We start from the raw sequence: 24,578 nt of genomic DNA, 5'->3' as shown, positions 1-24,578 counted from the left end.
GGTTGATGGCAAGCGAGGCCAAGGGGCTCAGCTGTGGTCGCTGAGGGCGGCTGTAACAGGCTGCTCCATTAGAGCAGAGTGGCTGCAGCAGCGTGGGTCAGCGTGTGGTGTTTGATGCCTGACGGTCTGGGTTCAGAGCCTGCCTCTGACACTTGCTGGTTGTATGACTTTGGTCAAGTTACTTGAAGAACCTTTTGTTTCTTTGTTCTAAGATAGGATAATTATAATGTACCTACAATGAAGGTTTATTGCAAGAAGTAACTGTTTTAACACGAGTGAAGTGCTTAAATTAATGCCTGAGTATTATCAGCATTTTTATTAATAAGAATAAAATATTGTAATGGACAGCGTTTATCAGCACTAGTGTTTTTCTCCTCTCTCAGACACTGACCTTTGCAGTTCTAACCACTAACTACCTTAGAAAGCATTCAGTTCCTACATCATGTAATTCTCACTTTTCATGTAATAAACTGGAAATCCTGCAACTCGGTTTTTGGAGGTTTTTGTGGCCGTGCTGCTCGGCTTGTGGGATCTCAGTTCCCCTGACCAGGGCTTAAACTCAGGGCACCACTAGGTCACCAGGGAACTCCGCACAACCAGGTTTTCATACTCCATAAAAACATTTTTCACTTTTGTTTTCACATTAAAGCCATTAAAAGATTTTAAAAAACCAAAAGAATGGGTTGCTCTTCAGGTCTCTGGAAGCACAGAGGGACAGAGCAGGGACCAAGGGGCCACCATTGTAAGGAATAAACTAGAGTTATTCATTGTACAGACGTGGACAGTGCTGCATAGGGAGGGAGGGGCAGTGGCTCACACAGGGTCACACAGCCGCTGACTTGGCCAGGCTCCTCTCCCGATTTGCCCTGCTCAGATGGGGCAAAGGGGCACTGGGTCTGCAGATATGGTGTCAGCTGAATCCCAGGGCCTCAGGGAAATCCCTTCTCCTCAGCCCACATGGAAAGCCTTGAGGTCAAACGAGGCTTCCTTAGGCAGCCTGTGACGGCTAAGGGCTTCCCTCAGAGAGCGCAGAGCCTCTAGGCCAGTGCGTCCCCGACACGCCCTCTCCCTGGGGGCAGAGGCAGGGCACCCACTCAGGACTAGTGACCTTCGGTTCCAGAAAACCAAGCCAACATGCGGGACTCCGTCCCTCACACCACCCTCCCCTGTTGCTTTATTATGAAAAGTTTCACACATACAAGCAAAGTTGAAAGATTTAACCTTGAACACCTGTATACCTACCACCTGGACCTCAGCATTACCATTTTCTTATACTTGGGTGATTACAAATGATCCATTTCTCAATCCATCTTATTTCTGTAATGTATTCAAAGTGAAATACAGACATCAGTACATTTCCTGCCAAATATTTCAGCATGTGTATCGTTAACCAGAGCTCAAAACTTGTATTTTTCTTACGTGAAATTTACATACAGTGAAAAACACAAATCTTTAAAAAAACTTTATATTGACATATAGTTGATTTATAATATTGTGTTAATTTCTGCTGTACAGCAAAGTGATTCAGTTATACATATATACATTTTTTTTTCTTGGCTGCTCTGTGGCATGTGGAATCTTAGTTCCCTGACCAGGGATTGAACCCGTGCCCCTGCAGTGGAAGTGTGGAGTCTCAGCTGCTGGACCACCAAAGAAGTCCCTGTCTTTCTTAATGTTCTTTTCCACTGGGCTCCTCACAGGATATCGAATGCAGCCCCCTGTGCTGTGTAGTAGAGCCTTGTCATTCCATTCCATATGCAACAGTTTGCCTCTGCTGGCCGCAAACTCCCACTCAGCCCCTCCCCACCACCCTCTTGCCAGCGTGAGTCTGCTCTCTGTGTGTGTTTCTGTTTTGTAGATAAGTCCATATGTATCATATTTTAGATTCCACATATAAATGATACATGATATTTGTCTTCTGACTTACTTCATTTAGTATAATGATCTCTAGTTCCATCCACGTTGCTACAAACGGGCATCATTTAGTTCTTTTTATTTTGGCCAAGTAGTACTCTGTTGAATGTGTGTGTTCTGTACCTGTTCATCTACCAATGGACATTTAGGTTTCCATGTCTCGGCTGTTGGGAATGGTGCTGCTGTGGACGTGTATAGTTTTTGAATTATAGTTTTTATTTCTGGATATGTGCCCAGGAGCACAACTGCTGGATCATATGGCAGCTCTGTTTTTAAGTTTTCTGAGGAAGCTCCATATTGTTTTCCATAGTGGCTGCACCAACTTCCATTTCCACCAACAGTATAGGAGGGTTCTCTTTTCTCCACACCCTCTTCAGAACATTTGTTATTTGTGGACTTCTTAATGGTGGCCATTCTGACCAGTGTGAGGTGATATCTCATGGTAGTTTTTACTTCCTTTTCTCTAATAATTAGCGACGTTGAGCATCTTTTCATGTGCCTGTTGGCCATCTGTATATCGTCTTTGGAGAAATGTCTATTTAGTCCTTCTGCTCATTTTTCAGTTGGGTTGCTTTTTGTTGTTGAACTGTATAAGCTGTATATTTTGGAAATTAAGCTGTTGTCAGTCACATCATTGGCAAATATTTCCTCCCATTCTGTAGGTTGTCTCTTCATTTTGTTTATGGTTTCCTTTGCTGTACAGAAACCTATAAGCTTGATTAGGTCCCATTTGTTTGTTTTTGCTTTTATTTCTATTCCCTTGGGAGACTGACCTAAGAAAACATTGGCACAATTTATGTCAGAGAATGTTGCCTGTGTTCCAGTTTTATGGTGTCATGTCTGATGTTTAAGTCTTTAAGTTTATTTTTGTGTATGGTGGGAGGATGTGTTCTTACTGCTGACTTCATGCAGCTGTCCAGCTTTCCCAACACCCCTTGCTGAAGAGGTTGTCTTTCCCCATTGTATATTCTCACCTCCTGTGTTGAAAATTGACTGTAGGTGTGTGGATTTACTTCTCAGCTTTCTTTTCTGTTGATCCATATCTTCTTTTGTGATAGTATCATGACACTTTGATTACTGTAGCTTTTGTAGTATTATCTGAAGTCTGGGATGGTTATGCCTCCTGCTTTGTTCTCTTTCCTCAAAATTGCTTTGGCAGTTCTGGGTCTTTCATGGTTCCATATAAATTCTAGGATTATTTGTTCTAGTTCTGTGAAAAATGTCATGGGTAACTTGATAAGGGATTGCATTATATCTGTAGATTGTTTTGGGTAGCATGCCATTTTAACTATTAATTCTTCCAGTCCAACAGCATGAGATATTTTTCCATTTCGTCGAGTCATCTTCAATTTCCTTTATTAATGGTAAAACACAAATCTTCACATACATTTCCTGAAGCCTTCTTTCAGTCAGCAAGATATTTTTGAGGCTCATTCATGTTGTTGCATATAACAATAATACATTGCTTTTTAAAATGTGTAAATGTTGGAATAATTTTATAGTGCAGAGAATCTCCATATGCCCCCCACCTAGTCTCCCATGTTAACATAGTACCACAGTGTGCGCATGCTCAGTCGCTTCAGTCCTGTCCAGCCCTTTGCAACCCTATGCACTGAGCCCACCAGGCTCACCACCAGGCTCCTCGTGGGGATTCTCTGGGCAAGAATACTGGAGTGGGTTGCCATGCCCTCCTCCGGGGGATCTTCCCCACCCAGGGATTAAACCCATGACTCTTATGTCTCTGGCATTGGCAGGCAGGTTCTTTACTGCTGAGCCACTGGAGAAGCCCCAATACCTTGGTATGTTTGTCCAAACCAAGAAACTGACCCTGGTCTGTTACGACAAAGCAAACCCCAGATCTGATGTGGATTTCCCCCGCTTTCCCTGTGATGCCTTCGTTTTCCCCCAGGATCAGGGCCAGTACCATACTGCATTAGTGGTCACGTCTCCCCTGTGTCCTCCACTCACACTCTCTTTCCTCATTTCCCGTGACACGGACAGTCTTGAGGTATCCTGGCCAGGTATCCCAGAAGAGTGTCCCCTCTGGGTTTGTCTGATGCTTTTCTCATCATGAGGCCACATTTAAGGTTTTTGGAAAGCTCAGGCTGTACACACTGGCCACACTTCGTGCTGTTTACCCTTCATCGTTTGGTCAGGATCGTGTTTGCCAGGCTTCTCCAGTGCAGAGTTGCTATTTTCTCTTTTCCCTGTTCTTTGGAAGTGAGTCACGAAGTCTAGCCTAAGCTCAGGGGCAGGGGGTGGCGAGTGAGCAAGAATTAAATTCCTCCTCCTAAGGGGAGAGTCTCTACATATATTATTTGGAATTCTCTTGAAAGGTCCAAAAAGAATTCTCCATTTATTTATTTATTCAGTCATTTATTGACTGATTGTTTTTAATTGGATTTTAATTTTTATCACCATAACTTGAATATATAATTTACAAAGTTTAGGCTTATAAGGAAAAAGAATAGCTCCTTAAGGTCTTACAGTTATTTGCTCTGGTACTTGTAGATTACTACTCTTTCTTGATTTTCTTCCAGTTTATATTAAGTTGAATCATATCAAATTGTTAATACTCAACCATTTTTGATCTGCATAAATGGCAGTTTCATATGGTTCAAACTAATAACCTAGTATTTTGACTTCCTATTTGGCCAGTTGATTATGTGTGACATTGGAGTTCTTCTGTTATGAACTGTGACTCTGCACCTGCCGTCATCTGACCTGGCTCAGGGATCAGTCCCCACCAGCTCCAGGCTCTCTTCCCCAGGCACTTGGACCTGGGTGAGAAAGCAACTGCCGGGGGTGAGGACCGCCCTTGCTGTGGTAACTGTGCCCCACAGGCAGTTATGAGACAAGACCTCAGGGCCTCTGCCCTGACAGCCTCAGCGGCAGGCTTGTGGGCCTTTTGCACACTGGGCCCCAGATGTATCGCCTTGCAGGGTGATGACCACCAGTCCAGCTCTCCCAGTACAGCCTTAGGCCAACTAACTCTTGGTGCCTCAGTTTCCTCATCTGTAAGATGGGTTCCATCAGCCTTCCAGATGAGTTCCTGCGGTGACAGAATGGCAGGTCGTGGTCCTGAGGCCATTGATGGTGTGGGTTCCGAGGGCCTCCTCCAGACCCCTCTGTGCTCTCTTTCTTGCCCACATGTGAGGGAGGCTTTCCAGGACAGGGGCCTGGGGGGGTCAGAGGCTGAGACCCCAGGCTCCACCGCCCACCTCTGACTTGCCTTTAGACCCTAGCCAGGTGCTCCTCCAGCTCCAGGCTTACGTCTCCCCAACTGTGTTGAGGTGGTTGGTGCAGATAGCCTGAAAGGCTTTTAAGTGCGTGAGAACTGGTGGTGTTTGCAGAGGTGAGCCCCTCTCCCCACATCCATCCTGTTTCAGGCAGCAGAGGTCCTGGGGGTTTAGGATGAATGGAATTGTTAAGACTGCAGGTCCAGGGTTTGGGGGCCTTGGGAAATCCCTGTTCACTTCAGGGCATCAGGGAGAGGAGGTGGTGGACTGAGCTGCTAGGGCCCTCTCATTTCTGGGGCCCAGAGAGAACAGACAGACCAAGCCAGGCACAGACACCATGATGGCAGAATCACTCTGGACTCTGCCCAGGCCAGGGGAGGAGCTGCGGTCATCAGGCAGTCCCACAGATGAAGGCAGAACTGCAATTTGGATGGGTCTGTGCTACCATAGAAGCAAATGGTTTCAAGACCCAATCTGGGGTGTGAGGGAGGCTTCCCTGAAGAAGTAATCCTTTCTGAGCCTGAAGGGCAAGCAGGTGTTGACGAGATGAAAGGGAAAGAGAACATTTCAGGCAGAGGAAACAGCAAAGATCCGGCACTGGGAGGGAAGAAGCCAGTGTGGCTGGAGCTGGGTGAGATGGAGCACGGGAGAGGCTGAAGCAGACACGCCAGGTGCAAGGCCTTGGAGCCCCAGAGAGTTTGATCTTCACCCAGAGAGCCATGGAGCACCTTTACAAGGCCTTAAGCTGGGAAGTAGCATGACCAGATTTGTGTTTTGAAAAGCAGCCTCTGCTGCTAGGGTGGGGCAGGCGGGAGGTTTGAGGTCAGGAAGCCCAGAGAGGAGACTGCTGCTGTTTGTATGACAGTGGCTTTGTCCGGGGTGATATCTGTGGGGACAGACAGAAACAGAACCAACAGGCTTGGGGGCTTGGTGTGGGGAAGAGACGAGTCTGCTGATTCTGTGGCCTGAATACCTGGATGGAAGATGGGGGATATAGGTTCCCAGTGGGAGAAGCAGGTTTGACAGGGGACATGGCTGGGGTGAAAGGGCCAGTGGGCACCCAGGTGAGATAGAGGGGCACCAGTGTAGAGCTAAGGCCAGGGCTTGGGGTAGAAGACCATGGTGGAGGAGGTAGGGCAACTTCTGAGGGGCCAGTGAGACCCTGCAGGTTCAAGTGTATGCCCTGAGATGGGGGGGTTCCTTGGGCAGCATTTCCCCAACACCTACCTGGCCCCTCAATGACCCAAGGTTCAGGGGCAGGTGTCATGAAGCTTCTCACAACCTCTCTCTCCCCCCAGATCCTACTCATCTCCGATTATTTCTACGCCTTCCTGCGGCGCGAGTACTACCTCACACACGGCCTCTACCTGACTGCCAAGGACGGCACGGAGGCCATGCTTGTGCTCAAGTAGGCCTGGCTGGGCACAAGGCTGCACAGACTTCTGGGGTGAAAGGGCCAGCAGCTGGGCCAAGCCCTCTAACCAGAGTTGCCAGTAGGCAAGACCAAGGGCAGATGAGGTTTGAGTCCAAGGTGACGACTACCAGTGAGGAGCCAAGGCCAGAAGCAAGGTCTGTGGGGGAGTCACCAGGAGCATCTCCCTTTGGATCGCCCACTTTGTGGCTCTACATACCTAGGAGCCCTCCCTCCCAAGCAGGAAAGGGGATGAAGTAGGTGAGCAGGGTTTGTTAGGTTGTGGCTACTTAATAAATGTTTTTTGTTACAAACACATCTACCCTGGAACCACACTGCAGTCTTGGAAGGGGTGGGCATGACCCATAATACTGCCATGGGGCACTACACACAGGTGTGGGTTTCCTGAGAGAGCTCTGAGTCCACAGAACACAGGTCTGTGTGCGGGCCAGCCAAAAATGGTGTGGGGCAGTCCTCTCCCCACCCCCCAGCCCTTCCCAGTTCCCAAGCAGCTGGAGGCAGAGGGCCAGGCAGGCCTGAGCAATCTTTATTCTGCAGAGGGACAGTGACCACAGATCCATACACCACATCAAGACCAGGTGAGCCCGGGGCCAGTCCTTTAGGGGTGGGCAGGTCCAGGCAGGGGCAGCGCCTCAGGTCAGGGAGGGGCAGATGGGCAGACAGGCAGGGGCCTAAAAAAAAGACAAACCACACAGAGCAGGGGTGCTGGGGGCTGCTCCCCACTCTCCCCAATCCCAGCCAGCACCCAGAAGAGCAACCCCCTAACATGACTGGGCCAGGATCCACCCAGGGGCAGAGGAGGTGCAGTTGGTACCCCCTGGCTAGGAGGTGGCACCTCTGCCCCACCCACCAGGGGCAGGAGCAGAGGCAGCTCAGTTCAGGTGCGAGGTGCTCCCTGGGCAGAGCCTGACAGGGCCCCCCCATGCCCAAGCCAGCCCCCCCTACTGCTGGCTCAGAAGCCGAAGGTTTCCTGGGAGGCGTAGACCATGTAGAGGAAGCCATCCTCGTCCTTCTCCTGCTCGTAGATGTCCGCGATGGGCGTGGACACGCTCACCATGCTGTGCTGGTTCACCAGCAGGAAGAAGGCCTGAGTGGGGTTGAGCTGCAGGCGGCGCCTGAGGGGGGCGGGAGGCAAGCACACTGTGAGGGGCCTGGATGTTGGGGAGCGCAGCCTGAACCCCTCCCCAAAATAACCCTGATCCTCCATTTCACACCCATCCCAGGCCCTTCTAGAGGCAGTTACCTCTGACTGGACACTGACCCCAGCCTTGACCTTGACCTTTCCCAACCTCCCCAGAACAGGGACCCAGCTCCCAGTCCCATACCCCACCCCCACCCCTTCCTTCGCCGAAAGACCCAGCGCCCTGCCTGATCCCAGCAGAACCCAAGTCCCCCCCTGACAGCTGCTGCCCGCGCACCGGATGATTTTGACCAACTCGCTCATGTTGACATGGTCCGGGACCAGGAACTTGGTCTTGTCCAGGACCGGCAGCTGCTTCTCACCCTTGTAGCGCTCGATGATCACCTGGGAGCGGGGTGGGACGGGGGACTCGTAAGCCCGAGTTGGGGCCTGGGTCGGGCCGGGATGGGAGGGGGCGGAGGGACTCACCGGGATTTTGCTGGGGTGCTGCTCGCGGATCTGCTGCACCTCTTTACAGCGGTCGGCTACGGACAACGGGAGGGTATGAGGCCGGGCCGAGGTTCCGCCCCGCGGGTACCGAGGGGCGGCCCCGACCCCGCCCCGCCTCCTCGAAGCTCCCGCCCCCGAGGGCCGTCGGGCCCCACGGCCCGGGCACAACACAGAGATGGGAGGCAGAGGCCCCGGCCCAGGCCCGAGCCGGCTTCCCAGCCCGGGGGTCCAGCCCGAGCCTGACGTCACGGAGCTGACGTCACCTGCGGCAGTCGGGTCGGTCGACCAACACCCCCAACCCCCACACCCCTACCCCGCGCTCGGAGATCGCCCGCTGGGCCTCACCAAAGCTTCGCCGCTGCTTGAAAGGCCGGTCTGAGGGCATCGCGCTGGCCCGGCGGGGCGCGCAGGCCGGACCTCCGGGGCGCGCGACGCAGGGATGTGGCTGCGGTCCGGGGGCTCCGGGGGCTCCGCGCCTAGCGCACAAGGGCTCCGGGGCTCGCGCTGAGCCCGGCGGCTGCGGCTCGGGGAGGTAACTCGCCCGGGTGACGTCAGGTCACAACATTCCTTAAAGGGGAGGCCGGAGCGCCGCTCCCATTGGGCCGACGCAAAATCTACCCGCCCGGACCCGTGACGTCACGGCGCAGAGAGCCTGTATTCCCAGCCCCGCGCCGCGAACGGGCGGGGGCTCCCAGGGCGCGTCACAGTCCTGTGACGTCACAGCCTGCGCAGGGGCGGGAGCGGAGGGGCGCCGTCTCCCTAAGGCCGGGTCTGAGGGCAGGCTGCAAATCCTGCGAGGCCAACGCGGTTAGGGGAGCAGACTCGGAGCTCCGCCGGCGGGAGGGGCGGGGCCGGGCTGCGGCACAGCATCCTTCTGCTGTCCCCACCGTCACTGTGTCATCTGACAGCGCTCACAGCCTGTTCCGTCACTGGGGATGACAGCACTAAAACACTCGGCCTTGGCTTTGTGGAGTTCTCGGTTAGAGGAAGTAAAGGTGGTCGGGCTGGGGGGTTGACACATGAGACACTTGGAGCAAGACACTACAAAGGAGCTTTAAAGTTTTACATGGAATTTCTAGAATTGAAAAACAGAGCTATTAAAGTCAAGTTCTCAAAGGATGAGGCAAGAAAGCCTATTAGATACAGCAGAAGAGAAAATCACTGAACTGGATGGAAGAGCAGAAGCAATGAGGAGAAAACAAGCCAGATGGAACATATAAAAGAGGAAGGGACAGGAATGGTAAAGTGAGGAGAACTCGGGTCCAGTCAGCATTCCAGGAGAGAAGAGAATGTGGGATAGGCAATTCCCGAACAACTTCCAAAATTGATTAAAGATGAGGAGCTTCATGTAAAATCCAGAACAGAATAAATAAAAATAAATCTCATCTAAACACTTTGTTCCATCCCTGGGTCAGGAAGATCTGCTGGAGAAGGAAATGGCAATCCATTCCAGTACTGTTGCCTGGAAAATCCCATGGACAGAGGAGCCTGGTAGGCTACAGTCTATGGGGTCGCAAAGAGTCGGACACGACTGAGTGACTTCACTTTAAACACTTTGTAGTGAATTTGCAGAACTCTAAAGGGAAGAAATTAGAAAAATGGCAAGTAACTAAACTGATTAGTATGGAAGTCTGTCTGAACAAGCACTTGCCATAGAACATGAATGGTGACAGTCTGTGGAGAGCAGAGCAAGGAGCAGGACATGATCACAGGTAGGACTGGAGAGGGTGGTCGGAATTTAAGTGTTCTGAGAAGCTTCATTTATTCGAGAAGAGGATAAAGATAATTAGTAATTACCTGGCTTTGTAAAGTCAAGTATGTATTTCCAAACACTTCAGAAGGTAAATAGTATTTCCAAACACTAAAATAGAAAGTAACGAAATATAGAAATGATCCCTGAAAGTATAGTCTTAAGACTAAAGACATTATTAGTGATGAAGAGGGTCAACACAAAATGATGGAAAGAATAATTTTCTAAGGAGATAGAACAATTCCAAATGTGTGTTAGAGGATAAAAAAAAAAAAGGCTGAAAGAATATGAAGCAAAAGTGACAGGATACAAGGAGATACAGCCATATCCTTCATCACAGTGGGCGATTTAAGACCTCGTTCAGTAACTGATAGACCAGTCAAAGAAGAAGGATACAGAAGATTTTAATACTATTAATAATTCTAATCAATGGGCCCTGGTAGAAACTTGAACCCAATATATTACTTTCAGGCACACAGGAATCATTTATCTTAAAAAATGACCTGATTACTAGGCCCCAAGACAAATCTCAATAGATAGATATCAAATAATCAATTTTATACAGACCATGTTCTCTGACCACAAACAAGAGCAGAATAAACTCTAGGTCTTCAGATATTTAAAACACTTATAGAAAACTCTTAAAGATGAAATCATATGGAAATGAAAACTACTTGGGTCAAACTAAAAATGAGAATACATATAAAAACTCCAGGTTGAGGATATGGGGAACTAAAGCAGAATTTAAAAGATCTTTATTAGTGATATTAGGTTAAAAGAAATACAGAAAATTTATGAGCGGAGCGTCAAAGAATTTTAGAATGCAGTAAGTGTAAACCCAAAGAAAGTGGAAGATAATGAAGAGCAGAAATTGAAGAAATAGAAAACAGAAACACTAATATGGGCCACAAAACAAAGCTGGATCCTTCAAAAGACCAATAAAATAACGTGCAAAAGGGCTTCCCCAGGAGTTCAGAGGGTAAAGAATCTGCCTGCGATGCAAGAAACCCAGGTTCGATCCCTGGGCTGGGATGATCCCCTGGAGAAGGGAATGGCAACCCACTCCAGTATTCTTGCCTGGAGAATTCCATGGACAGACCATGAGGTCGAAAAGAGTTGGACACGACTGAGCGACTAACATAATGTACAAAAGGGATATAACTACAGATACAGCAGAAATGACAAAATAAGATTATAAACTTTATACCAATACATTAAAAATTAGAATAAATGGACAGTTTTCTAGAAAAAAGATAGTTTGCCAAGACCAATTTAAAAAGAAGTAGACAACCAAGTAGCCATATACAAAAAATGAGTCCAGATGGTTTTCTAGTTCTCCCAACATAAAAATAAAAAAACTCAAACTTGTGTCAAATATTATACTTAATGGTAAAACACCATGCTCCATGGTAAATGTTAAGCATTATTCTCTTTAGAGACAGGAACAAAATTTTGAATCATATCATTGAACAAAATGCAATATTGTGTGGCGGGCCCAGCCAGAGCATCAAGACAAGAAAGGAGCAAAACTACCATCCATAGCCAGAAAACCCAAAGGAATCTACAAACAATGAAAGACTGCTAACTACTACAGTCTAAAAACACAATACTAAGTTTGAGGGTAGTACAGGAAAATGAGAACTCTTTACACTGCTGATGAAAAGTGTAAATCATTTCTGCTTCACTGGAGAGCAATTTGACAAAATCTACCAACACTGAAGATGCTCATATCCTGCAGTCCAGATGTACACATGAGCCCAAAGAAATACAGTTAGGTATGTTTGTTGGAACATTTTCCTAATGGCTAAAAAAGGGGGGAGGCACCTAAATGTCTAATCATTAAATATCTTGTGTAACAGAACAACAGAATGTTCCTGTAGTGAAAGAGGGAGAGACAGGGTCAGCCATCTAGATATTTTCAACTTTGCAGGCTGTATGGTCTCTGGAAGCCACGCGGTTCTGTTGGAGTGCAGAAACAGGCCTAAACAATCTGAATGGCCATGGCTGTGTCCCAATGTTTTATTTGCTAAAACAGACAAATTTGGCCTGAGGGCTTTAGTTTGCTGACTCTTGATCTAGAGCTGTGTGTCAAAGTGGACACATCCCACATACACAAAGTTGCAGGAGATTGTGATGAGAACCATTAAGAGCAGCTGGAAGAATTAGGTCGGCCATGGCCTTGAGGAAGTGGCTACACCTTTCTTTTGTCAGGCTAAGCCTTTAGGATAACCCATCCCCAAATCCCAAGGTCTCTGCTCCATCTTCCTCCTACCTGGCCAGTCAGCAGCAGGGCTGACACCCCCTCCACCAGTCCTCTGGTCACTCTCCTCACTGCTTGTCTCTGCATCTTCCCTGAATCCAAAGGCCTGGCCTGTTTTATGTCTCTAGATGGAAGTCGAGCAGACATCTCAGACTTGACCTATTCAAGATGAACCCATCATCTTCCCCAAAATAGACTAATTGTGATCTTCCCTGACTCCATCTGTCATTTTTGACTCCTTTCTTTCCCACACCCCCTCATCCTATCCATGCCCACAACCTTGTAGTTCTACATTCATAGTAGCTCCAGAATCTTCCCACTTCTTTCCGCTTCCACTCCTGCCACTCAAATCAGAGCCATCATCACCTCTTGCCTGTCTTCTTCCATGTTTCCTCCCTGGTCTCCTTGCTTTGGCCTTGCCCACTTGAGACTGGTCTCACTACAATGACAAGAGTCATCATGGGCACACAGGTGTTGGATCAGGTTATTCCTACACTCCAATCGTTAAAAATCAAAGGCTGAACAGTTAGCCCGTGAGGCCTGTAGGATCTTCCTCCCTGTTGCTTCTCTAGGTTTATCTACCTCACTCTTGCCCTCTTGGCCTCAACTGCACTGGCAGCCTTGCTATCACAATTCTGGGAATCCCCGACACGCATGTGCCCCAGGACATTTCTGCACTTACTGGTCTCTACCTGGAGCGCTCACTTCCAAGGTCTCCTCAAGGGAAGCCTTCCTGAATGATCTTACTGAATATTGCAGCTCCCACCCCAGTCACTATCCTCCCTCCCAGTACTTGCTTAATTTTCCCCAGAGCAGTTATCACCTTCTAATATATGTTTTTCTAACCATTTTATGATGAAAAATTTCAAGCAAATTGAACACCTGAAATAACTGTTCAATGACCTCCCATATTCTCACCAGGTACATTCTACATCTAACACTTAGTTCATTACTATCTGTCCGTCCATCCATTTTTCTTTTTTCTTTTTTTTAATTTTATCTTTTGGATGTATTTCAGTAAGTTGCAATTCAACATCCATTGATGATAAAAATCTCAACCAAGTGGGTACAGAGGGACCATACCTCAGTGTAATAAAGGTCATATATGACTAGCCCTTAGCTAACATCATACTCAAAGCTGAAAACTTTTCCTCTAAAATCAGGAACAAGACAAGCACATTCCCACTCTCACTGCATTTATTCAACATAGTATTGGAAGTCCTAGCCAGAGATTATACAATAAAAATAAATGAAAGCTATTCAAATCACAAAGAAAAAAGTAAAACTGTCCCTCTTTGGAGATGACATGGTATTATACATAGAAAATACTAAAGATGCCACCAAAAAACTGTTAGAACTAATAAACAAATTCAGTAAAGTTGCAGGATACAAAATCAATATATAAAAATCTGTTGCATTTCTAATTTACTAAAATGAATTATCAGAAAGAGAAATTAAGAATAAGAAAACAGTTCCATTTAAACTTGCATCAAAAAGGATGAATTACATTGGCGTTAAATTTAAGGAGGTGAAAGACCTGTACCCTGAAAATTAGAAGACACTGATGAAGGAAACTGAAGACCAAATAAATGGAAAGACATGCTGTGCTCATTAGGACTGGGAGAGTTAATACTGTTAAAATGTGTATACTACCCAAAGCAATCTACAGACTCAATGCAAGCCCTATTAAAACTACCATGGCCTTTTCCACAGAAATAGAACAAAAGACTATGAATAGCCAAAGCAATTTGAAAAAGAAAAAGAAAATTGGATGCATCACACTCCTTGATTTCAAACTACATTACAAAGCTATAATAAAATAGTATCACATAAATCAATGGAACAAAATAGCCCAGAAATAAACCAATGCTTACTTATCTAGTCAACTTACCTACAAAGAAACCAAGAATACACAGTGGAGAAAGGACAGTCTTCCTAGGGGAATTGGACAGCCACGTGCACAAGAATGACACCATACACAAAAATCAACTCAGAATAAAGACTGGACTGTAATTCCTGAAACCATAAAACTCCTAGAAGACAACATAGATGGTAAAGTCCTTGACATCAGTCTTGGTGATGATTTTCTTTTTTGGCTATGCCGCATGGCATGTGGGATCTTAGCTCCCCTACCAGGCACTGAATCCATGCCCTCTGCACTGGAAACATGGAGTCTTAGCCACAGGACAGCCAGAGAAGTCCCCGTGGCAATGATTTTTTGGAATTGACACCAAAAGCAAAGTCGACAGAAGCAAAAATAAACAACTGGAACTATATCAAACTTAAAAGCACTGTACATCAACAAAATGAAAAGAAACCTACCAAATAGGAGAAAATTTATACAATAAATTTTAGGTGTTTTGGATATAAAGGGTTTCTATCCAAAATATGTACATAATTCCTATGACTCAACAGTAACAAGCAATCCAATTAGAAAAACGGGCAGAGGACCTGAGTAGACATTTTTTTCCAAAAAAGACGTACAGATGGCCAACACGTACATGATAAGGTGCTCGTATCACTAATCATCTGCTGCTGCTGCTAAGTCACTTCAGTCATGTCCGACTCTGTGTGACCCCATAGACGGCAGCCCACCAGGCTCCCCTGTCCCTGGGATTCTCCAGGCAAGAACACTGGAGTGGGTTGCTATTTCCTCCTCCAATGCAGGAAAGTGAAAAGTCAAAGTGAAGTCGCTCAGTCATGTCTGATTCTTAGCAAGCCCATGGACTGCAGCCCACCAGGCTCCTCCATCCATGGGATTTTCCAGGCAGGAGTACTGGAGTGGGGTGCTATTGCCTTCTCCGCACTCATCATCAGGGAAATGCAAATCAAAACCATGGAGATGGCAGCTCACAACTGTTAGAATGGCTGCTCTCAAGACAAGAATTAACAAGTGTTGGTGAGGATGTGAAAAAAGAGAACCCTTGTGCACTGTTGGTGGGAAAGTAAATTGGTCCCAACAACTATGGAAAACACCGTGGAGGCTCCTCAAAAAACAAAAAGTAGAACTATCATATGATCCAGCAATTCCACTTCTGAGTATTTATCCAAAGAAAGTACAATCACTGTCTTGAAAAGATAAAAGTACCCCTTATGTTCACTGCAGGCTTCCCAGGTGGCTCAGTGGTAAAGAATCTGCTTGCCAAGTAGGAGACACGGGTTCAATCCCTGGGTTGGGAAAATCCCCTGAGAAGGAAATGGCAACCCACTCCATTATTCTTGCCTGGGAAATCCCATGGATAGAGGATCCTGGTGGGCTACAGGCCATGGGGTCGCCCCAGAGTCGGACACAACTGAACGAATGAACAACGCTCACTGCAGCACTGTTTACAGTAGCCAAGATATGGATACAAGCTAAGTGTCCATCAATAGATCCAGACAAAGAAAGTATGGCATCTATAAATACACACAAAAAATGGAAAATATTCCATTATTCAGTCATAAAAAAGGAAGGAAATCTTGTCATTTTTGACAACGTGGATGGACCATAATTTCACTTCTGTGTGAAATCTAAAAGCAAGGAAGGGGCTTCCCTGGTGGTCCAGCGGTTAAGAATCCACCTAGCACTGCAGGGAACACACGTTCAGTCCCTGGTAGGGGAACTAAGATCCCACTTGCCGAGGAGCAACTAAGCCCATGTGCCACAAGTACTGCGCCCACGCACCACAACTAGAGAGCTTATGCACCACAAGGAAAGATTCTCGTGACCCAAGGAAGATCCTGCATGCCACAGCTGAGACCGGAAGCAGCCAAATAAACATTTTTTTTTTTTTTTAATGAAAAGCAAGGAAATAAAGGGAATTCCCTGGCAGTCCAGTGGCAAGGACTCTGCGCTCTCACTGCTAAGGGCCCAGCTTTGATCCCTGGTCAGGAAACTAAAATCCTGCAAGCCATGAGGTGTGGAGGAAAAAAAACACCAAGTAAATAAAACAAAAAAACAGATTCACAGATACTGAGAACAGAGCAGATAGGTGGTAGCCAGAGGTTGGGGATGGTTAAAATAAACATATAAAAGTCATGGGGATATAATGTACAGCGTGGTGACTATTGAAGGCAGGAGAAGGGGCAGCAGAGGATGAGATGGTTGGATGGCATCACTGACTAGATGGACATCAAACACTGACTCAAGCAAACTCCTGAAGATAGTGAAGGACAGGGAAGCCTGGCATGCTACAGTCCAGCAGAGTCAGACACGACTGAGCGACGGAACAACAATGGAGACTGTGGTTAATAATACTGTATACTTGAAATTTCCTCAAAGAGTAGACCTTAAAGTTCCCGTGACAAGAAAAAAAATTCTGTAACTATGTATGGTGATAGATGTTAACTAGACTGTGCTGATCATTCCCAATGTACAAATATTGAATCAGGCTGCACACCTAGAACTAACACAGTGTCCCATTTTAGATTCCTGTCAATGAAATGTGAAAGTTCCAGTCATTCTGCTTCCTTCTTGATATCTGGTGTTGCCAGTTTTTTAAATTTTGCCATTATGATGGTCATGTAGTAATAGCTCATTGTGGGCTTAAATTTAATATGCTATATAATTTTACAAATGTATTTTATTTCTCTTTCCCACTAATATGTAAGCCCCTTAAGGGCAGCATTTCCTACATATTTGGCCCCTGCTCTCTCCTGGCCCCTAGACAGAATATAGCACGTGGCACATGCTTAGTAAATACCTGTTGGGTGGGGACCTCTCCCCTGAGCACCCACTGTGTCATCTCTCCGAGACACGGCCTATCTGAGGGGTGGTCTCCCACCCACACCAGGAGCAGAGCCTGAGTCTGGGCTGAGCACTGATGCTGGGCACTCAGGGCTCAGAGAAGACTGGTGAGGAAACAGTGTCAGCTCTGGGCAGTGACTCTTCTGTGCTGTAGTGTCGTTTCTGCCTGGGACTTATGGGCCTGAGGAATGGCAGAGCTGGCCTTGGCTGTCACGTGAGGGTGGAACAACCTCTTACGTTATGACCCAGCAGGTTCCTTCTGTGAGCCTCTGTTTGCTCCTTTACTCAACAGCAGACAGATCTGGGTCTAAAGTAGTTTTATGACTTATAGCATAACTTGGAACAAAATCTTTTTTTCTTTTTTCCCTCTTTTGGGAGATCTTAACTTAATCTTGCAACTCTTCTGTTGCATTTATTCCCTTCATATTTTTTTTTATCTTTCTAAAGTTCTTATATTTTTGTTTTTGCCTCCTATATACTCTTAACCAGGGCATGAAGGACTATGCCCGAGGTTCTCAACCCTAGCTGTATGTCACAAAAACCCAAGGAGCTTTTACAAACTGAGCTTACTCTCAGGGATTATGATTAAATTGGCCTAGGGTGGGGCCCAAGCATAGCTTGGTTTTTGTTTTGCAATTGGCCGTCTCATCTTCACTAGAAATAAGCTCTTGCCACTGTCTCCTTTATGTCTAGACTGGGACCTAGTGCATAGCAGGCATTCACTAGTAACTGAATGAACAAAGCACTCTTTTGCAAAGGGAGTTTGCAAAATAAAAACAAGTTTTAGGTAGTCTGCTGTTTTTGCTCATATTTTTCCTAAATATATACGAAAACCTATTACCTGAAAGCCAAAAAACAATCTTGCATGTCAAAACAGTGCTTAAGCCCCGAGAATTAAAAATGATGAAATTCCCTATTCCATCTCACCTTTAGGCAAGTCTTCAACAATACACATCTTGTGAACGAGGATGTTAAAGTGTGATTATTTTCATCTCAGTTTCTGCTGAGACCCCAAGGCAATACTTGCCATATGCCAGGAGGGGAACAGGACGAATGCAGGACTGCAAGACAAAGCAGCCCAAAGTGAATTCACACTTCTGCCTGATCTTATCCCACAAAAGAGCTAGAAATCTGAGGACAATTTTTAGAAGCTGTGGAATTTGCTGGAGTCTCACCACGGATGGAGGGAAGTGGGAGGGTGATTCTGCTTAACCTTGAATCAACAGAGGGGGGAGCGTGCAGAGAGGACCCTGAGAACCAGGAGTCTAAAGGAAAGTTACAGGGGGCCAGCCAGAGAGAATGCATTATCCAAGTAAGGGAATGGAAGGTTGGGCCTGCAGGATGGAAGGTAACGGGGCTGGGGGGGACAAGAGCCAGAGTTTTGAAAACATGTTAATGTACGGCAAAACCAATACAATATTGTAAAGTAAAAAAAAAAAAATTAAAAAAAAAAAAAGAAAACCGAGTAGAATGCACCGGAAGCACAAGCATCAGCTTTGAACACACACCAGGCTCCGCGAGGAAGAAGCCAGTTCACAATACTGATAAAGCATGAACTTTCCTCATCTCACTCCCCTCTTTGCAAATAAGACAGTACAAGGTGGGGAAATAGGCCACAGTCAAGCACTTGCTGTTCCCTCCACTGCCAGGGGCAAGGCTGGCAGCGCACCCAGCCTGAGGAAGGGGCAGCTTCTATCCCAAACACCTTTTAGTCATTTTGTTACACTGGACCAGACATGTCATCTGCTGACGGGGGAAGCCCGGGACTTGCCCTACGTTCCATCCAGGGGCCGGGGAAGAGCAAGCCCCAAGGAATAAAGTTAAAGGCCTGGGAGACCCAGGTAAAGGTGCCCTTTGATCCAGCTGGGCTTGTTTAACATAATGGTGGGCCCAGTTCTTTGAATGTGTTTGTGTTATTTTCTTAATTGAATATGATTCATCAGTTTAAGCTCACTGACCCTGGATTTCGTCTACCAATTTGATGTACCTGCCAATTTAATGATTTCTACCTATCGAATGACTTCTATCAAATCTTCAAATTTAATGATTTGATCTTTGCTGCAATGATCCAATTCATGAGATCTCCATTTCTTTGTTCTTTTTTGGGTAATTCATAAGAACTTGGATTTGGTGCAGAAAGATGATTTAGGATTCTCAATGAAAAAATGCACAAAAAGAACAGTTGGGTTTGAGTCAAATATAAGAAAAGGGAGAAAACCTGTAATTCCTGGAGTGTTTTTAGGACTCATTTCTGAAGAAAAGGCAATACCAGCTCAGGGAGAAACATCCGAATTCCAGAACAGCAGCAGGGGCTGAGGAAAGATAAATGGTTAAGGGAGGCGACCACTTACCTGAACTGCAGGCCCCGTTTGGGGAGCCCAGTGACAGCATGGAGGGTGAAGATCACACCTGAAGGCAATCAGACAGGGGCCGCCTCTGGAGAGTAGAGGTGGAGATGGCCTGGGCAGCAGCAGGAGAGAGCTTTTTGTGTGGAAGTGATCTCGAAGGGCTTGGGGGCGGGGGCTGGACTGACAGGTGCAAGCATTTGTTACTTCAGTGGTAAACTTGAGGTCTCTGCATTTCACTGTATGCAAATCTTACCAACTCTCCAAAAAGGGCAAACACACTAGTTAATGACACGCACGTGTAGTGTTCAGGAGCGTGCACTGCCTGCAACTGTACTTCGGAATCTGGAGAAGGCGATGGCACCCCACTCCAGCACTCTTGCCTGGAGAATCCTGTGGACGGAGGAGCCTGGTGGGCTGCAGTCCATGGGGTCCGAAAGAGTCGGACACGACTGAGTGACTTCACTTTCACGCATTGGAGAAGGAAATGGCAACCCACTCCAGTGTTCTTGCCTGGAGAGTCCCAGGGACGGGGGAGCCTGGTGGGCTGCCGTCTATGGGGTCGCACAGAGTCGGACACGACTGAAGTGACTTAGCAGCAGCAGCAGTACTTCGAAATGCATCCAAAAACTCAACAGATGGATGGAGGGAGCAATGGCTGGTTATGTGATAAACACAGCAAAATGTTACTTGTAGCAATTATAGAATTAAATAGAGGATATAAAATTATTTCAACTTCTCTAAGAATATTCAGGACTTCCTTCATGGTCCAGTGGTTAAGAGTCTGTGCTCCCGCTGCAGGAGGTGTGGGTTCGATCCCTGGTTGGGGAACTAAGATCCTGAATGCTGCTTCATGCAGTCAAAAAACAGTTTTTTTTTCCCCATAATGCTGGGAATAGAAACACCGTTATTTGGGCAAATATACTTCTGAAACCCAGAAGCCATGCCTTTCCTCCAGTGTCAGTTTCTAACCTTAGCAGTTATTTTATTCCCGTACACTTACTACTTTTAAGTACAGAAAACACTAGGGTATTTGCATGTGTTACAGCATTATTTAGTGGAATGAATCCAAGGCAAGCTTCCCAGGTGGGTTCCACTGCCCAAGGGATTAGGAGGTGGAGCATCTTTATGTTCATAGACCATCTGGTTTTCCACAAAGCCAGAGGGAGCCCAAACTTTCCTCGGAGCCTGGAGGGAAGTTTTATGATGGGGAATTTTAAGGCAAACAAGAGGGAGTGGTCGGGGAACTAAATGCAGGGAGGAGGGCCAGGTCCCCAAACCATTTCCAAACTCCTGCCCTGGAGCCAGACCTTCTATAATCCTGTAATAGAAACCTGACCTCCCCTCTGGGGTAATTTGTCAATCAGACCATCTTCCCCTGCTACTCTGTTTGAAGAAACTCAAGATAGAAGGACAGGAGAACCTTAGATTTGAATCCAAGTCTCAATAGCCTCTGAGAACAAAGACAATGGTGGTCACATCGCACTTCCTCTCGAGCCCTGATCAGTGTCGTCTGTGATCACCACCTCTGGCCCACAGTGACAGGGCGAGCACGCAGTGACTGCCCAGAGGATCAGGTGTGCTTGAAGATTTGGGGGAAAGTATTTAAAAGGATTATTTCTATACTAAGACAAACAGATTATGAAGTGCCAAGTTCTTATGATCTTCCACTAGAACAGATTTTGAAGAAATTTTGCTGAGCCCTTATAAACTACACCTCCAGGCTCCCAAGGGTACACTCCCCTGGGAGTGCTCTGTGAAGCAAACTTCACTGGAAAATTTAGAAAAGCATTTTTGTTGGATGGACACACACTGGAGATGGAGGTTACTGCTGGGGAAGGGAGCAGGACAAGGAGGGGGAAAGCTTTATAGTTGAAACCTTTTACTTCTGTCAGCCAGTGTTAGTCATCTTAGTTATGTTTGACTCTCTGTGACCCCATGGGCCGTAGCCCACCATCCTTTGTAGATGGAATTCTCCAGGCAAGAATACTGGAGTGGGTTGCCATTCCCTTCTCTCAGGGGATCTTCCCCACCTAGGGATCCAACCCACGTCTCCTGCATTGCAGGGGGATTTTTTTATCATCTGAGCCACCAGGGAAGCCCTTTTCCTCTGTAACAAGAAACAAAGACAAAAACAAACCCTAACAAAAATACACAGTTTCTGGAGGGAAAAACCCCAGAGTGCTGCTGGGTGACCAGCGGCCTACGGCTTGGCTTCATTGAGTGGTGAACGCACCCCTGACCCCATTCCGCGCCTTAAGGGAAGGCAGATGCTTACTCAGGGTGAGCACACGGGTGAACCAGACCACTTAGGATTTCTAGGGAAGGCAATATGGAAACAGCAGAGCTGCTGGAGTCAGAGGCCTGTGCTCCGTCCATGAGATCTCAGGCAAGCCATTCCAGAGAACCCAACTTCCTCACCGTTAAGATGCTGTACCACCCCGTCTGCAGCGAACTACAAAGGTGATATGAGCCACACCTGGCACTCAACAAATTTCGCTCTCCTTTCCCTAGTGAAGTGCAGTTGGAAAAAAAATCTTTCAAAACACTGATGGGGATGAGAAACGATAAAAGGGATGGCGAGGGACAAGAGGCCCAGAAACCAGGACACCAGTTATTAACCTTGTCCGGCTCAGCAAGTGTGGCCACAGGTGCTGAAGGAGCACAGAGCACCCCCAGGCTTCGGGCAGCGCGGGTTCAGCCTCCAGACCATGTGATCACACAGGAAGCAAGACCTTTTCAACCCCGTGTTTAAAGACACACAGCCAGCCGGGTAAGCATTCTGGTTATTTTTAGTTAAAGAAAAACAGCCTTTTCCAAGGGCGACAAAGTCAGAAGGAAACGGGGCGTGGGCTTCTCACAAGCTCTTGCTCCAAAACCTGGACATGATTCTCCTCCCGGGAAATCAGAGGCAGCTGGCCAGGAATGATGTGGGGGGAGGGGCTGCAGCCCACTGGGTCACGGACCAGCCTGGGAGGGCTCCAATGTGCCTTCCACGTGCCCGTCAGTGGACATGATTAACGCTATTATTCTTGAGGGGCATTAAATTAAGGAATGACGCAGGGAGCCAAGAAAGCGGCTTATTCAGTTGGATTCTGAATCACAATCAGGAAATAGTCTTTATCTGCAAGAAAGGAAACATGAAAAAAAGAATCACTAACTGTAAAATGGGAGAAAAGCACACCACAAAGCCAATAAACATTCAATCACCAACTGTAAAATGCTGGTGGGGTGAAGGGGGATAAAAAGCATCAACGCTCAGGCTGCTTGCTGTGGCTGGGGAAACAAGATGAACCCGCATGTTTCCTGTGCGGGCTTCTGCACACGCTATAGGGAAGCGGGCTCCTAACCCTGCCCAGCAGTGGCGCTTGGCAGACCATCCTCATTTCTAATCTTCCCAGTACCAACAGGGAGGTAGGGTTATCAAGTTTTTTGGGTTGGGAAATTCAGGTTCAGAGTTTAAATGAAATGCCTACAGTACTGGTTCTCCAACTACAGAGTGTTGGAATAACCTGGTGGGCTGTTTAAAACAACACAGATGGCTCCACTCCAAGGGCTTCAGACTCACTGGGCCTGGGGTGGAGCCTAAAAATTTGCATTTTAACAAGCTCCAGGTGATGCTGATGCTGCAGGTCCTAGGAGAACCACTTGTTTAAGGTTACCAGGATAGTTAGTATCCAAGATGGAATTCTAACCTCAACCCTGCTAGTCTTGGGTTAATGTCAGTTCTGTCACAAGTTCAGTTGCTGGCCTTCCAGAACCTTCTGGACTAGAAAATTTCAAAGGCACCTGAGTTCCAGCTCTGGGGATTGAGCCAGTCAGAAGGAATGTCCGTTATGAAATCATAGCAAGTCCAAGTCCTCTGGGGTGAGCCTGACTGCCTGTCATTTTACAGAAAAGGAAATGGGAGAAGCAGGGTGTTTAAACTTTGCCCACTTAATAATCACACTCAAACATTTACCAAGGCTTCCCCATGCTGGCTCTGGGTTGATCCCTTCTCAAACAGCATCTCAGTGAATCCTCGAATTACTCTAGGAGGCAGGGACCAGTGTTCTCTTATTTTTACTACTGAGAACGCTAAGGCTCAGAGTATTAAATGACTTGGCCAAGCCAAGGCTAATATGCCAGGTGGGAGAGCTGAGTTTGACTCAGGTGCTGGGCACCTCTGGTCTGCCTCTTGCTGAACACGTGAAAACCTTGGCCATGTCTGCTTTGTGTCTGTTCAGATTCAAGCCTAAACCTTGCTTCTTCCCTTGACGATGGACATCTCGGAAGGAGCAGCTATTATATGATCAAGTCTCATGGCTAAACAATCTGTGTAAGTGAAAAATCACAAATAAAAATAGAAATAACAAGCTACCAACAAAACTAATGAATAGATACTACTAGCAATACCCATGTCTTTTCTTTCAAATAACCAGGCTCCACATTCAGTAACAGCACTCCAGTGCTTTGTGGGAAGTAGTGTAAGGCTTGATTGCCCTGTGTTAACTCAGGTGTTCAAGCAGACATTCTTAGAAGCTTTAAGCCAGGAAATGCTGTCTATGGAGAGTCTGGCGATTTGGAGACATCATCTGTCCTTGCTTCACACTGTGGGCTCCCAGGCGGGGCACGAGGTCTGCTCCGATTTGGAGGGTTGGCAGCCTGACTTTTAGCGGAGGGGAGGTTTGTCTGTAACCATGCAGCATGAAGTCTTGAGAGGGATTTGAGTTTAAATCTGATCTCAAGCTTTTCTGCTGACCTTATGCCAACATATTCAACCAGATGAGGCATCTCCGAATACCAGAGCAGGACCGTCCCCTGCCAGACATTTTACAGAGATGGAAACAGGTTCGCTGGTGCTCTGTGATTTGCTTAAGGTAGGACTCATAAGAGGTGAAGCTGGGAAAACAACTGGTGTGCCCGCTGCGGTCTATTTTCTGACAGAATGAGAGACCTCATCATTGGTTGGCCTGAGACCCATTAGAGAAGGATTACGTTGATAAACAATGTATGTATGTCTTTGGAATAAATGACTCTGAAGTTATTCTGTGTTTTCACTTGTGGCTGACCTGCTCTGTCCCCAGCCCTCTAGGGAGAGTCCCCAGGAGACCGGGGGCCCCCGTGACTGGCTCTATGGGGCTCTCCTTCACAGACTTCAAACAGCTCCACTGGGCCCAGACAGGCCTGGGGACAGGAGTGGTGATGCTCTGCCGCAAGGAGGGGCTGGCCCCTCTCAAATGACCTCAGAATTCTGCAGCCAGCCTCCTCGCCGCCTGTGTGGCAAGCCCAGGGCCAGTCAC

At 47.0% G+C, this 24,578-nt stretch overlaps 3 protein-coding genes and 1 long non-coding RNA gene across 10 annotated transcripts in view; 2 read left to right on the top strand and 2 right to left on the bottom strand.

Annotated features, from left to right (window-relative positions):
- The window catches only part of PIGU (phosphatidylinositol glycan anchor biosynthesis class U), a 96,494-nt gene extending 89,612 nt beyond the window's left edge, over window positions 1-6,882 (top strand). For all 3 annotated transcript variants that reach the window (XM_055544818.1, XM_055544820.1, XM_055544821.1), the window contains one exon: window positions 6,452-6,882. In XM_055544818.1, the coding sequence (XP_055400793.1) occupies window positions 6,452-6,565 (114 nt within the window). In that variant the 3' untranslated portion in view covers window positions 6,566-6,882. The remainder of the gene's footprint in view (window positions 1-6,451) is intronic.
- A 207-nt stretch (window positions 6,883-7,089) lies between these two features.
- On the bottom strand, window positions 7,090-19,610 carry MAP1LC3A (microtubule associated protein 1 light chain 3 alpha). 3 transcript variants are annotated; one of them, XM_055544825.1, is made up of 6 exons: window positions 19,596-19,610; window positions 19,303-19,411; window positions 8,195-8,250; window positions 8,004-8,110; window positions 7,571-7,700; window positions 7,090-7,256 (listed from the first exon to the last, which is right to left on the bottom strand). In XM_055544825.1, exons 2-6 carry the CDS (start codon window positions 19,340-19,342, stop codon window positions 7,218-7,220), a joined length of 372 nt encoding a protein of 123 aa, XP_055400800.1. In that variant the 5' UTR covers window positions 19,343-19,411; window positions 19,596-19,610; the 3' UTR covers window positions 7,090-7,217. The 3 variants fall into 3 exon arrangements, with proteins under 3 accessions (XP_055400800.1, XP_055400799.1, XP_055400801.1); XM_055544824.1 differs by lacking the exons at window positions 19,303-19,411; window positions 19,596-19,610 and adding an exon at window positions 8,561-8,828; XM_055544826.1 differs by lacking the exons at window positions 19,303-19,411; window positions 19,596-19,610 and adding an exon at window positions 8,561-8,818 and having other exon boundaries at window positions 7,531-7,700.
- A 2,179-nt stretch (window positions 19,611-21,789) lies between these two features.
- Window positions 21,790-24,461, top strand: LOC129625869 (uncharacterized). 2 transcript variants are annotated; one of them, XR_008701640.1, is made up of 4 exons: window positions 21,790-22,069; window positions 23,523-23,614; window positions 24,061-24,155; window positions 24,363-24,461. It is a non-coding gene; the product is annotated as an uncharacterized LOC129625869 (long non-coding RNA). The 2 variants fall into 2 exon arrangements; XR_008701641.1 differs by lacking the exon at window positions 21,790-22,069 and adding an exon at window positions 22,430-22,710.
- Window positions 22,073-24,578, bottom strand: part of DYNLRB1 (dynein light chain roadblock-type 1) — a 58,684-nt gene continuing 56,178 nt past the window's right edge. For both annotated transcript variants that reach the window (XM_055544822.1, XM_055544823.1), the window contains one exon: window positions 22,073-22,420. In XM_055544822.1, the coding sequence (XP_055400797.1) occupies window positions 22,377-22,420 (44 nt within the window). In that variant the 3' untranslated portion in view covers window positions 22,073-22,376. The remainder of the gene's footprint in view (window positions 22,421-24,578) is intronic.

Source organism: Bubalus kerabau, chromosome 13 (assembly GCF_029407905.1).
Source record: "Bubalus kerabau isolate K-KA32 ecotype Philippines breed swamp buffalo chromosome 13, PCC_UOA_SB_1v2, whole genome shotgun sequence".
NCBI classification, from domain to species: Eukaryota; Metazoa; Chordata; class Mammalia; order Artiodactyla; family Bovidae; genus Bubalus; species Bubalus kerabau.
This window is presented reverse-complemented; position numbering and strand designations above follow the sequence as displayed.